The sequence below is a fragment of the Pipistrellus kuhlii genome, unplaced genomic scaffold (genome assembly GCF_014108245.1).
Source record: "Pipistrellus kuhlii isolate mPipKuh1 unplaced genomic scaffold, mPipKuh1.p scaffold_m20_p_3, whole genome shotgun sequence".
Taxonomy (NCBI): Eukaryota; Metazoa; Chordata; class Mammalia; order Chiroptera; family Vespertilionidae; genus Pipistrellus; species Pipistrellus kuhlii.
Genome location: NW_023425529.1, coordinates 10,827,312 through 10,845,280, shown reverse-complemented (window position 1 = coordinate 10,845,280; position 17,969 = coordinate 10,827,312). Strand labels below are relative to the sequence as shown.

General features: G+C 35.8%; 1 protein-coding gene across 5 annotated transcripts in view; it reads left to right on the top strand.

Annotated features, from left to right (window-relative positions):
* Positions 1 to 17,617, top strand: part of GAS2L3 (growth arrest specific 2 like 3) — a 28,196-nt gene extending 10,579 nt beyond the window's left edge. For 3 of the 5 annotated variants that reach the window (XM_036458205.2, XM_036458207.2, XM_036458206.2), the window contains exons 3-9: positions 2,513 to 2,681; positions 3,782 to 3,897; positions 6,165 to 6,306; positions 10,739 to 10,802; positions 12,976 to 13,114; positions 14,692 to 14,799; positions 16,319 to 17,617. In XM_036458205.2, the coding sequence (XP_036314098.1) occupies positions 2,513 to 2,681; positions 3,782 to 3,897; positions 6,165 to 6,306; positions 10,739 to 10,802; positions 12,976 to 13,114; positions 14,692 to 14,799; positions 16,319 to 17,593 (2,013 nt within the window). In that variant the 3' untranslated portion in view covers positions 17,594 to 17,617. The remainder of the gene's footprint in view (positions 1 to 2,512; positions 2,682 to 3,781; positions 3,898 to 6,164; positions 6,307 to 10,738; positions 10,803 to 12,975; positions 13,115 to 14,691; positions 14,800 to 16,318) is intronic. The other 2 variants (XM_036458208.2, XM_045587614.1) reach the window with 2 other exon arrangements.
* The last annotated feature ends 352 nt before the right edge of the window (positions 17,618 to 17,969 follow it).

The window sequence follows — 17,969 nt, the reverse complement described above, 5'->3', positions numbered from 1 at the left end:
TGTTTTTTGTGTTTTTTTTTTGTTTTTTTTTTTGGTGGGGAGTGCGGGGGGGACAGGGAGCAAGATGAGGATAATGAGATAAACCAGAATGATCTTACATTTGAAGGATTTCCAGGCTTGCTATATTATTCTGATATCCTCTTAAGTTTTTTTTCTTTTGCTATAAATAGAACATGATTGACTAGTCACTTAAAGACAAAAATCACATTGAACATCTATCTAGACAGATGCAAGCAGCTAATGATAAAATTGCTTGGAAAATGAAAGCTTTAGTCTGTCAGATTTCATTTCTGATCGTAGTTCTGCATCCCTGTGAGATTCGGACACGTTATTTTATTTTACTTCTCCCAATGCCTGCTTCCATGCCTCACGTGAGGGTCACTGCCCTTATTTTGTAGGTTAGCTGTGAGGAATCAGAGACATAACATGCACAAAGTGCCTACCAGAATGTGTATTGCATAATAAGCACTTAGAAGTTTGATTGTATCATTTGTCCAACAAAATTACCAAGATGTAAAACCGGAGATTATACCTATGTCATGCATGTCTTTCTTTTTACGTTTTCTTTTTTTATTTTATTAAGAAAGGAGGCTTATCTAGCTAACAGTGGGTGATAGCCAGAGAAGAGGATTTATCAAGTGGTTCAGAACAATTCTGAGTGTGACCTGCTGGTCCCCTCCTATGCTATGCAGCTTATCCTTCTACCCCCCTAATAAAGAGTTCCTTCATCCTGCTTTCCTCGTGGGACTCGGAAATCCAGGGCAGTCTCCTAGCAGGTCTTAGTCTTCCCCGCTGGTCTTCTCAAATCCGTACTGAGTATGCTCAGCACTTTATTACTCAAAACCTTTGATTATCTGACTGTTCTTTGGGTTCTCTTTTTATCCAAGTCTCAAAAATGTCATAAGGTTCATGTTGATTTTATTTTTTTTATTTCTTATAGTGTGCTTTTTTTTAATCATTGCCACATTGACCATGCTCTTCTCATTTCTACACTAATGGCCATTAATATTCTCTTAACTTTGTGAATATTTTCAGAGTTTTGTCTTACAGTTCCATAAAACCTACTCTAATCTAGATTCCACAGATCCATCTATATTGAATCTTCTCTGAGCAATTCTTAACATCTCTCATGGAAATTTTTGCTTCTCTGCTTTAATAAATGTGAGAACTTCCCAGGATATTAACCTCTATCTCTGCTAACTATATTAGTTATCTAGTTATTAATAAGTACTTTACAGAGAGGAGTTATCAGTAAATGACTATTATCAATTGGTTCTTATTAATTTAATACATTATGATCTTACTTGCCTTTTTTTTTTTTTTTTTTTGGTCTTTCATTTTGACTATTATATAAAAGTACAGTCTAACAACCAATGAACAATAGTTCCTGATCACTTTTGGTTCATAGTCCTCTGTGAGAATCTGAGAAAAGGTATGAACTTTCTGAGAAAAAGGGCTATTTGTACAAAGGCAGAAAATTTTGCTTAAATGTAAGCAAGTTTACGTACCTATTCAGGTTCATTATAGATTGCCTATGGATTAAGAATCTGCAATATGACAGCTTTCTGCAATTTGAGAACAACCTTTGTACATGAAGTTTTTACTATTAACATCTAACTTTTAAAAAATATGTTTTTATTGATTTTTAGAGGAAGTGATAAGGGGGAGAGAGAGAAACATCAATTGGCTGCCTCTTGCATGCCCTCTACCGGGGATTAAGCCCGAAACCTGGGCATGTGCCATTGCTGGGAATCAATCTGGCAACCACCTGGTGCACAGGACAAAACAAAAATTATTTTCTCTAAATAATATTGTATTAAGGTTTTGTAAAATTTCAAAAATTTGCAAGTGCTGGTTTGATAGTATGTTTGTGTCCATTTTTATCATAAACGAGGAATTGGCCAGGTAGTAAGTATTTTTGGCTTTGAGAGTCAACAGGCAACACTGAGGCAATCACGTAGGTATTTTTATGACAAGCCATCTTTAAATGTGAAAACCATTCTAGATATGGGCCATGCAAAATCAGATGACAGACCAGATTATTTAGAATATTTTTTAAAGATAGTACTCTTATTATGATCTAACATCTAAAATGCCATTTATGTATTCATTCAATTTACCCATTCAACAAATATTGCTAGGACCAATGCCAGATGTTACAAGGATGTATCTTATACGGCAGTGTTCATTAACCCATTTTACAGCCAAGATGCTGAGACTGGTCAAGTAACTTATAAAACTTACTTATCTAACAAGAGAAGTAAAAATATAATTTGCTGATTTTTATTCTCTTGTCTTGATAGTACAATAGAATCCGTTCATTAATTAGGGGGTTCGCTTACATTTACCACAATAGAGGATATTGACAATGTCTCAAGTATCTCGACTTATAGTTTGCTTCTAGTGTATATATTTTTGCATATATTGTATTATGTGTGATCTGTCATTCACGTATAAATATAGATGTGACTTTCCAAGGTCACATCCATTCATTTGGTTGGCTTTTCTCTAGGTGTGGTTTGGAGAAGACCTGCCCCTAAGCCCGCGGAGCCCTCTGACCCCCAGGCACGGGCCAGGCTTGGCTGATGTTTGTCAGTATGATGAGTGGATAGCCGTGAGGCACAAAGCCACCCTGTTGCCCATGCAAGAAGACCTGTCAATCTGGTTATCTGGCTTATTAGGTAAGGCTTGAAAAGACATTCAAACTTGTATCCTTGTATTTAGTAAACACTTATTGAGAACCTTATTCTTTGTTAAGGAGTGCTTGTTCGAGGCTGGGGATACTCCTGTGAATGAAATCTCACAAAGCTTATGTTCTCGTTGGGAGGATACTCTATTTCACCCTGACCCTTAGGGCTTGAATAGGAAGGAAGTTTGAGGCTTAACAGAAGAGGTCATTAACATTTTCACTGTTAATATTAAAATTTTTTTTTTAAAGTATACAGGTATAATTTTTGAGATCTATATTTTACTGATTCTTATCCCATCCCCCACCTCCTACCCCTTAGTCCTGTGTAAGGCATGGGATTCTGAATGGCATTCATACTGCAGTTAAAATGATTACTTATTGCACCTAGGAGGAAGTGTCAGGTTGGAGACTGTCTGGTATCATATTGCTTTACTCAGTTAAACAATATGATAAGTGCCCTGAATTTTCTCTGCAGAAAAATTCTCCTCTTAATATAGAATTTCATGTACCATTGCAAGGTCCTTCCCAAGATAATTAAAACACAGCAAACACTCCAGATATCTAGTATCAGTTTGATTTAGAAAAAAACTTCTTTAAAAAGTTTATTGTGTAATAAAGCTTCCAAAGAAGGTATTTTAGAGGTGAAAAGTTACTATTCCCTGAGTCTTTGCCAGGTCTTTAATTTTTAATTTGCAACAAATTCCATCTTATTTATAGAGAATTTTTCTTGGTAAGCAGTAGTAATGTCCAGGGAATCAAAACTTAACCTTAATAGTGAGTATTGAAACATACAGCACTTGGGTCTTTTAAAAATGAAAGAATAGAAAATAAAATAATTAAAAATAAAATGAAATAAAAGACATGACAAATAATAATCTTTTCCTGTACTATAATACATCACAGACATTTTTGTTTCAGTGCCATTTTTTATTTTGACATTCTCTGCTGTACCTTCGAACAGTGAATGATTATAGTCTGATCTAACATTTGTCTAGTATTTCAGCCATAATTTAGTTACATTTAATTAAATTTTAACTATATTCTTTGAATTTACTGTTTCTAAAAGAATCTTAACGTTGGCTATGTTCTTAGGTATTGAAGTTAAGGCAGAAAGATTACTGGAAGAGCTTGATAATGGAGTGCTGTTGTGCCAACTGATCGATGTTCTTCAGAACATGGTGAAAGCCTGCAGCTCTGAAGAACCAGGGGTAAGGAGATGTTGGACAGCAGTGGTCTTATGCCTTGGTACATACTCATTTGTTTATGTACATTTCTAATGATCTCTACAAGGTTGTACACTTCTATTCCAACTATCTGTAAGACCTTGGATAATTTAATCTTTTTCAGAATCTAGAAAAATACTCTTACTTGTAAAGTGGAGGTATTAACATTTACCTCTACTTGTAGAATTTATTTGCAGGGATATGGCACTTAGTTTAGTGCTTAGTGCATAGTAAATATCCAGTGGCTAGCTCTTCTTGAGAACAATAATATAGGATTGTTATGAGAATTAAATGAGAAAAGAGCTTGTGATGATTTCTGGTTCACAGGAGCTATCATCATCATTATCATCTTTATGTTCTTCATATATTGCTTTGTGAGCAATCATTTTTTAGCCAGTTTTTCTCTGTTGACCCTCAAGTTATGATTTGAAGAGATAAGGTTTTCTTTCTTTTCATCAAGCACGACATTTTCACGGGGGCAGTGTGGTGGGTCTGGACACTCACACAGTGTTGGTGAAGTATAAAGTGGTGTCATTTTGGGGGGGACAGTGGATGATGTATATCACATTGAAAATAGAGCCCATCCTAAAAAAAGGCGAAGAGATTAAGAAGTACAAATTGGTAGTTACAAAAGAGTCACGGGGAATAAAGTACAGCATAAGGGATATAGTTAATAATGTTGTAATAACTATGTATGGTGTCAGTACTGGAAATGTAGGGGGAATACTTTGTTAAGTATATGATTGTCTAACCACAACGCTCTACACCAGAAACTAATATAAAATAATATTGAATGTAAAATGTAAGTGAAAAAAAATAAAGTACGTCTGTGATACATAATTCTACTATCAGGAATTTATTCTATGGAAAAAAAATCACAAATTCACAAAACTGCAAAAAAATTAGGAACAACCTAAATGCTCATCAATAGAGAAGTTGTTAAAAATTAATTATGTTACATAAACACACTTGATTATTATCCATTCATTCATGAGAAATCTCTTAATCTGTTCTTTTTCCCCCCTAAAAGATGCCTACAACCTGTTGTTAAATATGCCTGAGCAATACACACAATCAGATTGCCGAGTAGTGTGTTTCTGTAGCATTCTATAGGGACAGATATCTATCAAGTGCATACTTGTGCCCGGGGATGTCTTGCTAAAATGTGGGTGAGAGGATTTCAGTTGAGACTAACCATCTTTGTATTTAGCTGTATCATTTGATTTTATTTCTTTATGTTTTTGGCGATGAGCATATATTCTGTATGCATTAGAGAAACTAACAAGACTTTTAATTCTGGAAAATAATAGCAACAGGAAGGGTATATAAGGAACTGGTAATAGTGGTTATCTTTAAAGAGAGAGGAACTGAGGGGTAGGGTTGGAGAGAGACTTACGTTGTGTCTGCTATGACTAATACATTTTTAAAAATCACATGCAAATCAAGTAAGAATTTAAACTGAAATAAAACTAAAAGTCTCTCAACCTCAGTAGGATTATCTAAATACTTTTGGTTCAGATATTCAAATAATTAGACTTCTGTAAAACTTAGATCATCAATTTCCAAAGAACTTGAATTAAGAATGAGCTACTACTTCCTTATTTGATAGTCTCCTCAGGAAACTCAGAATTATATTTATGAATCTGCAAATAGGGAAGGAAGCAAACATGAGGGTGTCTATTAATCTTTAACAGGGCAGTAATTTTGTGTTTGTATTGAACTATGTATGCAGATACTATGGAGATATACTTTGGAATTATTAGTGTTATTTTTAAAGGTTAATGTCATGTCAAAAAGAAAGAGGTTAGAAATGCTTCGATCCTACTGCTAATTTTAACCAGATTGTTTCTGAACTATACTAAAGGAGAATAAGATAAAATAATTTTGAAGATACCTAATGTTGTATACTTTTTACTTGCGTTCAATACACTTAATATTTTTTTCACTGATTAGAATGGATAGCTAATGAAAATATCCATGATGCGTTTGTTGTTGTTGTTTTTAATATATTTTTATTGATTATTTACAGAGAGGAAGGGAGAGAGCTAGAGAGCTAGAAACGTCGATGAGAGAGAAACACCGACCAGCTGCCTCTTGCACACCCCCTACCGGGGATGTGCCGCAACCAACATACATGCCCCTGACCGGAATCGAACCTGTGACCTTTCAGTCCGCAGACCAACGCTCTACCACTGAGCCAAACCGGTTTCGGCTATGATGCGTTTTTGAAGTTATTCTTTTGTCTTTTCCAGAATTTTCCAATGAGAAAAGTGCCCTGTAAGAAAGATGCTGCCTCTGGTTCGTTCTTTGCTAGAGACAATACTGCGAACTTCCTTCACTGGTGTAGACACATTGGTGTTGATGAGACATACCTCTTTGAATCTGAAGGTTTAGGTAAGTGTTGTTGTTTTGTTTAATGTTTATTAGCATTTTTTAATACTTCATTTCTAATTTTTCTTTCCAAATAAGGACTCTAATGCCACATCTCATTTTCCTAAAAAAAAATGTATTTTTTTAAGTATATATAAATAATTAGAGAATCTGATTCTAAATTAAATATATCAAACTTTTCTTGTATAGTTAAAGATCTTATATATATCTAGAATACCCTAAAAATATTTTACTTCCTGAATGAGTTGGCTATAGGAAATTTCTGGAGAAATGCTTTAGTAATTAATGTTTTACCAGGAATTACTCTATCAGGTCTAACTTACTAGTAATTCCTCTTTAACTAGATAATTATAGAAATAACAGAAGACTAAGGGATGCATATTCATGGTTTTAGATTTATCTTTTAAGCAGCAGCTGCCAAGTTAATTATCTAAGTGGATTAATGTTTTTGACAATTTGTAAAAGTCATGTTCTACTAAATAATTATTGACATACTCTGTGCAGTGACTAAAGTGAAAGCCAAGCTTTAGACTATATATTTCCTCAAAGCATTTATACATGTATATGCATATTTATCTATCTATATATGTGTATACACAGACACACAGAATTTATAATGTTTTGATAGGAGCAAAGCATTCCAAGGGCGGGGTAGTCTGCCCTGGTGGAGAGAAGTATTTTATCACTGACTCTGTTTAGAATTGCTGGTTCATGGTTATAATAAAAACCAAACTGACTTTTAGTTGGTTTTATTATTGTTTTAGAATTCTTGACTGATGTTGCACATCCTTGCTGCCTGCACGCAGGGTGGGCTGCTCCCGCTGCTTATGCATTTACTATGCCTCTGGATGCTCCTGTGCACTAGAGAATAAAAAACAATATGGATTTGGTTGATGTTTTACCCCCAATTTGCACCCTGCTTTAATTCGGGCGTGCTGATCATTATTGACAATGTGGTTGATTTAATGGCATATACAGCCTCTATTGATTAGAGGAAAGAGGAAGTGCTTTCAATTCTCCAGTTTATTACTTCTGAAAGGATATTAGATTGTATATTTCTCATTCCCAGTCGAAGACCTCTTCACACTGTCCTTACAGTCAGTATAAAACTAAATGAAGCACTGCCAATAACATTAATTCATTCCTAAGCATTGAGCTGAAGAACTAATATTTTCACTTTCTACAGGTCTCAGAGATGAGCAGCTTCATTTTTTACATTTTGCTAGGAACTCAAAGCAATTAAATAAATATACTGTTTAAAGGTACATCTGAGTGTTGCTTTCTGTTTGGGGTATATAATAGATGTTATTTATAAATCAGAGAACAATGTCATTTCCATTCAGGGAGTCAGTATAAGTATATGCAATTTATCACATAACTATTATTAGGGTTTAGGAGTTTGCTAGAGCTTTTAACTCTAAGAACAGGAAAAGAAAGTTAGGCGATCTGTAACTACCGTATTGGCGCATTTAGCACAAGTTCTAATAATCAGGGTTTTATCATTTTGCTTAATTGTTTTTTAAGAATTTCTTTTTAAACTCTTAGGCTTAGCATGTATGTTCCCTTTTAATTTAAAAAATTTCTAATTGTGGTAAAATATACAGAACAAAATGTACGATTACCACCATTTTAAATATCTGAAGCTTCTTTTTTATAGCATTAAAAATTAAGATATTCTTCATATAACAAAATTCATCACTTCAGAATGTACTGACCTTCAGTGGTTTTTAATATGTTAACTATATTATGCAACCATCACCACTAATTAATTCCAGGACATTTCCATCACTCAAAAGAAAAGCCATCCCTAGCAGTTAGGCCCAATTATTTACTTCCTGCCTTCATCTTGTGGCAATCACCAGTCTATTTTTCTCTCTCTCTGGATTTATATATTCTAGATATTTCAAATACATGGGATCAATCATACAATATGTGGCCTTCTGTGTCAGGCTTCTTTAATTAGCATAATGGTTTATTTATGTTGTAGCATGTCACAGTACTTCATATCTGTTTATGACAGAATGATAGTCTAATATATGGATATACCACATTTTAAAAATTCATTATCAACTTCTACTTTTTTGTTATTATGAATAATGTCGCTATGAACATATGTGTACAAGTTTTTGGGTAAACATTTGTTTTAAATTCTCTCAGGCACATTCCTAGGAGTGGAATTTTTGGGTTATATGGTAACTATGTTTATCTTTTTGAGGAATTACCAGAGTGGGCATACCATTTTATATTCCCACTAGCAATGCATAGTGGTCCCAATTTCTTAATCTTTTCACCAATACTTGTTATTATTCTTTCTTCCTCCTCCCCTCTTCTTTTTCATATCATTATATTACCATCCTATCCTGGGTGTGAAATGGTTTCTCACTGTGGTTTTGATTTACATTTCCTTAATGGCTAAAGATACGTTTCATCTTTTGATAAATTTATTGGCCATTTCTATATCTTCTTTGGAGAAATATTCACATATTTGGCTTGATTCTGAGGATCATTTTGTCTTGTTTTGTAGATTTTTATTTAGTGTGGATACCAGGCCCTTGTCAGATATATAATTTGGGTTATCTTTTCCTTTTTTGGTAGTGTCCTTTGATGCATAACTTTTCAATTTTGATATTCAATTTGTCTTTTCTTTGATTGCTTATGCTTTTGGTGCCATAATCTGAAGAACCAGTGCCTAATCATTCACGGTCCCACAGATTTTTACCTAGATTTCCTTCTAAGAGTTTTATAGTTTTAGATTTTACATTTAGGTCTTTGATCCATTTTTAGGTTTTTTTTTTGTTTGTTTGTTTTTTAAAATATATATATGGTGGGAAGTAGGGATCTAAATTCATTCTTTTGCATGTAGATATCCAGCTTTCCTAGATGGTTTATTGCAAAAACTGTTTTTATTTAGTTGTCTTGGCACCCTTGTTGAAAATTAATTGGACATAAACATATAGGTTTATTTCTGCATGCTCAGTTGCATTTCATTGGTCTATATGTCTATTTTTATACCAGTAACATAAGTCTTGATTTAGTATAACTTTGTAGTAAATTTTGAAATTAAGTATGAGTCTTCCAACTTTGTTCTTTTTCAAGATTCTTTTGGCTGCCGAAACCGGTTTAGCTCAGTGGATAGAGCGTCAGCCTGCGGACTGAAGGGTCCCGGGTTTGATTCTGGTCAAGGGCATGTACCTTGGTTGCGGGCACATCACCAGTGGTGGGTGTGCGGGAGGCAGCTGATTGATACTTCTCTCTCATCAATGTTTCTATCTATCTCTCTCCCTTCCTCTCTATAAAAAAAATCAATAAAAATATATATATATTTTTAAAAGATTGTTTTGGCTATTCCATGTTTCTTGCAATTCCATAGGAACTTTATATGTCTTCCAATCCAAGGACACAGGATGTCTTTCCATTTTATTTATATCTTCTTTAATTTCTTTCAACAATGTTTTCAATGTACAACTCTTACACTTCTTTGGTAAGTACTTTATTCTTAAAACTGTTGTAAATGGAATTGTTTTCTTAATTGTGCTTTCAAATTATTTTTTGTTATGTTTACACTGCAGTGATTTTTGTATATTGATTTTGTAACCTGTAACTTTGCTGAACTTTCTTGTTAGCTCAAATAGTTTATTTTTGTAGATTATTTAGGGTTTGCTATACTAAGGACCATGCAATCAATGTATAGACAATTGTCCTTTTTTAATCTGGATGCCTTTTATTTATTTTTCTTATCTAAATTCACTGGCTAGAAGCTCCAGTCAAATGTTGAGTACAATGTTGAATAGAAATGGTGAGAGTGGGCAGTCTTATCTTTTTCCTGTCTTAGGAGGAAGACTCAGTCTTCCACCATTCAGAATGATATTAGCTGTGGGTTTCTTATATGTGTCCATTTTCATATTCATAAAGTTCCCATCTATTCCTGGTTTGTTGAATCTTTTACTATGAAAGGGTCTTTAATTTTTTCAAATGCCTTTTCTGTATCTGCTGAGATAATTGTGTTTCTTTTCCTTTATTGTATTAATGTGGTTATTGTATTGATTGGTTTTCATATGTTGAACCAATCTTGCATTCTGGGCTAAATCCTATTTGCTTCTAGATTCAGTTTGCATTAAGAATTTTTATATCTATATTCATAAAGGATGTTGACCCTTTTTTTTTTTAAGTTAGTCAAAGGAAGGTAGGTTTGTTTGTTTTGCTTTGTTTTGTTTTATTATTTATTGTTTAAAGTATTACATAAGTCTCTTTTTACCTCCATTTAACCATTAAAAAAAAATGGAAGTTGATAATATGTGGAGATAACAAAAATTTCTTTTTAAAGTCTCCAAACAAGTAATATCTCCATTATTCTTTTATTTTATTCTTCCATGCCAGAAATACATTTCTTTACTTAATTTTGTTTCTTAAAATATGTTTGATTGTTTTTTCACAGTTTTGCACAAAGATCCAAGACAGGTGTATCTTTGTCTTCTTGAAATTGGTCGAATTGTGTCAAGGTATGTATTCCACAGGATTTCAGGATTTCAATGTCCTAAGTATTTTTAAGCTATTTTATTTTAGATAACGCATGATTTTCTATAAATAAAAGAATAATTTTTATTGGAACAAAGTAACATTTTTTCTATTTTTTCTTTCTGTTTTCTTTATTCTGTTTGTGTGAACTATATCATGTCAACATCTGCTTGCTCATATAACTTGCCTTCAATTAATATAAAACTGTAAAAGTGGTTCCTTAAAATGTTTATATTAAGAATAAAGGAAGAGCATGTGGTCTTTTAGCAGTTCAAGGGGAGGCAAGTCCTCTGGACACAAAGAGGAGCTGATAGAAGGCTGAGCCTTGCGTTCTCCCCACCTACCTCAGCCCCATCTTTACTCACAGGCTGATTTTTAAGGTGCCTTTCAAGACCCTTGGTTGAATATTGAGAGCATCCAATAATTCAAATATGATATATGCTCTGGTGTGAAGTTTATCATCTGAATTCTGGCAATCTGGGGGACATTAAAAAGCATTTGCAAATATGCCAGTAAAATAATCAGTGGGAGAGACTAATTCAGACTTCATTTAAAAATAAGCCCAGCCGAAACTGGTTTGGCTCAGTGGATAGAGCGTCGGCCTGCTGACTGAAAGGTTCCAGGTTTGACTCCAGTCAGGGGCATGTACCTTGGTTGCGGGCACATCCCCAGTAAGGGGTGTGCAAGAGGCAGCTGATCAATGATTCTCTCTTATCAATGTTTCTAACTCTCTATCCCTCTCTCTTCCTTTCTGTAAAAAAAACAATAAAATATATTTTAAAAAATATTGGGTCGGCAGCTAAGTAATTGCGGATTTTTTAAAGAAAATCAAAGACAATTTTTTCATGGAACTAAATAACTTTATTCTGTAATGTATTGCCCATTTTGATCAATGACCTCTTGCCATCTTTCAGGCAGCATCATAATCCCACGTTCAAAAAACTTCTGGTTTTTATTAGCAAAAAACTGAATCAGGTACGATTTGACATCATCATCATTATTGAAATTTTTACCATTCAAGGAGTTTTGTAAAGATCGAAACAAAAAGTAATCAGATGGTGCAAGGTCAGGACTATATGGTGGATGTGGCAAAACATCCCAACCAAGCTCCATTAATTTTTGCCGAGTGACCAAAGATGTGTGTGGCCTTGCATTGTCATGATGGAATACAACACATTTTCGATTTGTCAATTCGGCCGCTTTTCTTCAACTGCATTGTTTAATTTCATTAGTTGTTCAATGTAGACATCAGAATTGATCGTTCGGTTGGGTGGTAAGAGTTCAAAGTAGACAATTCCTTTGTAATCCCACCAAACTGATAACAAAACCTTCTTTTGATGAATATCAGCTTTTGATGTTGTTTGAGTTGGTTCACCTGGCCTGCTCCACGATCTTTTCCTCTTGATATTGTTGTAAACAACCCATTTTTCATCGCCAGTTATCAGTCGTTTTAAAAATGGATTATTTTCATTACGTTTCTTTAGCAAATCGCAGCTGCTAATGCGTTGCGTTAACTGTGATTCTTTCAGTTCGCGAGGAACCCATGTATCGAGTTTTTGAACATAGCCAAGTTGTTTTAAGTGATTTTCAATGCATGTATGTGATACATGAAGCTTCTCTGCAATCTCACGTGTTGTACTGTGACAGTCCGAATTGATTATTGCTTTGATTAGGGCATCATCAACTTCAACTGGACGACCAGAGCGTTTTTCATCTTTGAGTGAAAAATCACCAGAACGAAATTTGGCAAACCAATTTTGACACTGCCGTTATTTTAAGGCTTCGTCACCATAAACAGCACATAACTTTTTATGAGCTTTCGATGCGTTTTTCCCTTTGCGGAAATAAAAAAGCAAAATATGACGAAAATGTTCCTTTTGATTTTCCATTTTTCAACGAACGCCAAACGAAAACTACAAAACAGATCAAAAAACTTTTTTTACTGATTAACAGCTGAATAGCCAACTATCAAATAACAAAATGTGTTTTACATTTGTACTACATCTGCAAACCTAAAAATTCAACTGAAGCCATATATGTGTGAAACCAGCAATTACTTAGTTGCCGACCCAATAATAAAATAAGCCCAATTGTGATATGCAAGGAAGTACTTGGGAAAGACTGCTGGAATGAGGAAACCTCCTAATTGTTTTTCAGGTATGGGGTTGAGCCACCAGTGTTAGTAAAACTTGAGAAGGAAATTGAGTTAGAAGAGACCTTACTTAACGCTTCTGGGCATGATGATTCCGTCAGCATCCCCAAATCCTGCTGTCAGCACGAGGAGCTGCACGAAGCTGTAAGTAGTTGCCACACTTGCGACCCTGATGTGTTAGTCTTTGAGTTTGCCACAGGTGATGTATGTTTAAAAGAATGTTTCTTACTTAGAATATATACTAGTACTCATTTCCACTCCTGGTGAGTTCAAGGCACTATATGATAAAGGTGACTTTGTGTAGCTTGTGAAGGTGAGGAATGGTTTTGGGGCAAAAAAGCTAGAATCCATCATGAAGAGTACTATATGGTCCTTAAGAATTCATTGATTTTTTTTTTTTTAAAACATAGTAGTGTTAACATCTGATTTGTACATGATAAGGGTTACTCTCGTGGCCATGCAGAAGTTATGTTGGTTTATTGTAATAATCCAGTCATGGGATGATGAGAACCTAAACTCGAGCAGTAGTAGTGGAAATAAGGCAAAAGGAGCCTAGGTGTTTTTCTATTTAGAAGGTAGGACTGGCAGGAATCCTAATTCTGACAAGGAGTGAGAAATCTGGGCTGGCTCTAAGGTGTCTAAGTAAAGGGTACACTGGTACTTGGAGAGTACAGATGGCAGAAAGTTGTGGGAGCCGATTGCTAGGGATTTTCTGGACGCTCCCCGTGACAGAATATGTTAGATGGCGAGTCTCAACTGGAAAGTTTTCTTAACGTTAGCTGTTTATCATCATGTAGAAGTTAATAGAATTGCATTTGGTCAGGCTGTGCCTTCTGCAGTGACTACAGTTTGACAAGGAATGGAGGTGATCTGAGTATCAAACATTGTTTCTGCTTTGGCTGTTGCTTAGATTTTGTGGTCTTTTTTATGAAAGTGCTTAATTTACAAAATTAAAAAAAAATAAGTCATTACTAATAAAAATTTGGAAAGTGCGTAATGTAATGACAGTCTATAGTATTTTTATATTTATTCTAGTTTTTAACATTTTATAGATATTTGTTATAATTAAAAATTTTATAAGGTTCTTGAGGGGTAGAATTAGGGTTTTCTCCCCAACTCTCCTCTCCTTAGGAGATTATTAAAACAAAGTGAGCACTTTTAGAAAATGCCTCTTGCATTGCAGTTTTTAGAATTGTACCGAATCTTGGAGGAATAGATATAAATGTCTCTGCCTATTGTAAAAGTAACTTTGGAACAGATCTGGATATTACCTCATATTAAGTTAGCACAGTGTTAGGGACAAATGAAAGCTTTTACAGAAGCTTCCATCTGACTGGCCTGTCTTTGATTTGACAGAGATGCATTAGTCCAGGGCTTACAAGAATTCAGACTTAATGAACTCATGTGGCTTAGCGAAAGTGCTTTGAATGGACTCGACTCTGTCACGTTCACAAGCGTTCTCCCGTGGTCCGTGAAGCAGCACAAGCCCGCACTGGGGAGAAAAAGGGAGACTCAGGACTGCGGCGCTGCTAGTTTTAACGGGCCGGCTAATGTTTAATCTCAGTATTTGTCAACAAGTGAAGGAGAAGAGATAGTTAAAAGTGGAATTGTCTTTAAATTTTTATCCTTGAGTTTGATTTTCCCAGCTGTCAAATAACCTTGCATTTTAGTGTTGAATAAAATACTTTTTGTCACAAGCACTGATTGTTACTTTATCTCAGGTTACACACATTGCTGAAGATCCCCCTTGCAGTTGTTCTCATCGGTTTTCTATTGAATACTTATCTGAAGGACGGTACCGACTAGGAGATAAAATACTCTTTATAAGAGTAAGTCCACCATTTACATCCTATTTACACACAGATCTTTTTTTTTAAAATTGTTTATTGCTTTACCAATCTTTTGTTCCGCTTTTACTTTTTTAAAAATTGGTGTTATTAATGAAAGAATTTCACTGCACAAAAAAATACGGAACTCTTACTCTCATGAATATATAACGAATTTAGGTTAACACCTTTAACAGCAAACTGCTAACTGCAGGAGGCTATTTTGACATCGAATATAATTGGGGGAGGAAATGCTTGTATATCTCAGGTAACGTATTCCATTTTTCAGATTTTCTAAAAAAGAATCATTTTTCATCATCATAAAAAACCAACGCATCTAATCTGATTAAATGTCGGTAATAAGGAAAGAAAATAGAAACATTGCCATTTATAGTAATATACACATTGTGTGTTAAGTATAAAACCTTTTTACATCGACACAGCATCGGTATATATACCAATATGCTGATATACATGTTCATTTCCTTCCTCTGTCTCATCTGCAGTCTAAACTGATCATCTCCTTTGCTGAGGAGATTGAAGTTTCACTGTTCAGCATTCTGTCTACTTGGTATAAAAGAACTGTTTTATTCCGAATTTAGGAATAGAATATAAAAGTATTTAAAAATAATTTTGACATCCATACTTTCTTTTATTTTATATATTATCATTACTTCCCCATAACCCCAACATGCAGAAACGCCTCTGTGTACTTTCTTTTAGTTTGCTTTCTCTTTCAAAGCAGTATGACGTAGTGATAGCGCACAGCGCATGGGGGTTAGAGGTGAAATGTTAGGGCAATCTCATACAGTTGTGCAGATGTTCCTGTTTAATGGATGGGGGTCAGGGTGCTGAAATCCAGTTGGTTCTGACTTAGCAGACTCAGGATGTACCTTATCCACACAAAAGCACCATTTGGGTTGGGGAAGCCTGGTGTATTTGAGGCCAGGCCATCCTGTGTGATTTGGGACAATTTTCTTAATCTCTCAGAGCCGTAATGTTCTCATCTACGAGGAACTAGTAGTAAATTATATCAAAATTATATCAAATTTTTTTTTGAAAATTTAAATTGATATAATACATATGAAAGTAATTTATTAAATTGTAAAGTACAAATTTTAGTGTTGTTATCTTTCATAATAATTGCTTTTTTATGAGGCTTTTTCCCCCTGTAAATTCCCATTTCTCTTTTCTCTTATTTCTTCAACATTCGATTCTTTGTTGAACAAGATTGCCCTTGCAACTTTGTATATTAGTAATTGGATTGTTTAGGATGCAAGTTGTGTGTAAATAAATTCTTACAAATTGGAGGATACTGTTTGTCAGTTACATGATTCAATATAGATTAAATTCATTCCTTCAATAATATAAAGGAAGGACTGTCATTTTACAGTAAAGCTATTGGCAAATACTCTGAAATTCATAGATCACAGTCATCACAAATTGTGACTACTAACTGGTGAATTGTAACTGTGAACCTTACAGTTTTACAACTTTGTTTTTTACTTTCTTTTGGGGAAAGATGCTTCATGGAAAACATGTCATGGTCCGTGTTGGTGGAGGCTGGGATACCCTTCAAGGATTTTTGCTTAAATATGACCCCTGTCGAATACTACAGTTTGCTACACTCGAACAAAAAATTCTAGCGTTTCAAAAAGGCGTTTCTAATGAAAGTGTGCCTGACTCACCTGCCAGAACACCTCAGCCTCCTGAAATGAATCCGATGTCAGCAGTTAGCATGATTCAGAAAGAGAAATCAAAACCGGGCACGCCAGTTGGTTTTCCAAGGAGCAAAGAAAAGCTGCCAGCACCTTCCCTGAAAGGAGGTCACCCGGGCTCCATGTCAGTCCGTTCAAAAATGCCACAGCCCCCAGCAGCATCTTCTCGTCTCAAACTCACACCTTCAAAAGGCACAACGAGGAATCCACAGGCTCCTCCCCACCACGCAGCGTCTCCACTCGCTTCTGTAACTTTGGGAGGTAAAAACACGTCTTCCCCAGCCTCACCAAGAACCGCACCTTGTGGCTCTGAGCCATTGAGAAAATGTATCTCATCACCCAGCGCTCCGAAGGCCAAGTTGACTCCAGCCCAGAAATCGAGAGACGTGCCCAAGTCTACCCTTCTGCCAAATAAGTGTTCGGGGAAAACGGAACCAAAGCATTTGAAACACAATCACATACCCTCCAGGGATAATGCAGTAGATCACTCAGCTGCACATTGGAATTCGTCATCGAAGTGTCCGAAGCTGCCTAAACCTTCTCCTGCTGTCCAGTCCCCTGCAGGAATGACGAAACCCGGTTCCAAAACCGGAACCCCAGGTCTAGGAACACACTCTCAGCCTGCAGACGGAGCCCCGCAAGCAGGGGCCGGGCCAGCACAGAAACTCAAGTCAGCCTTGAACTTACACCAGCCACTTTCTGTGGCCTCAGGCGCTGCTGCAAAAGCACGGGAACCGAAAGAGAAGAAGATAGTGTCAGTTGCCAGAAAGCAGATAAGCACATCCCAGAAGACAGGCCCCGGCTCCTCCAAGTCCCCCGGGCGCACCCCGCTCTCCGTGGTGAGCCTGCCCCAGTCTTCGGCCAAAGCACCCCCTGTGTCAAAGGCCGCCCAGACCGACTCCAGGAGCCCACGAGCACCCCGAGGGCCTCCCAAAGCTGGCAGAGCCCCGGCTTCCACCAGGAAACCACCCTCGTCCGTTAAGGAGGCAGTGAACGGGGATAAAAAGCCCACCGCAAAGAAAAAGGACGATGATGATCACTATTTTGTTATGACTGGAAGTAAGAAACCTAGGAAATAAATACAAATGTGTCACTTAAAAAAACAAACACACAGAACAAGAAGGGAGTGAATGTGTTAGTTAAAAAGTTCTGTTTATGTTTGTCCAAATCGGTCAGACATTAAGTACAGTAGTGTGGGGTGCAGGCTGGGATGGAGCGAGGGGTGGTGAGGAGAGGGCTCATCAGAATTCCAGATCTGAGGTCTCCGTAGCTTGAGGCAGGCAGCTGTAAAATTATCACACGGTTCTTATGAATGATAAACATTTATCTGATTTTAAGTACATAGAATCTGTTAATGTCTGCCCTCTAAGGGGACTGTAAAGTCAAATAACACTACTAGAGCTATAACTACGGTTGCTATATTTTTAAATACTAAGTATAGGTTTATATTTTTAT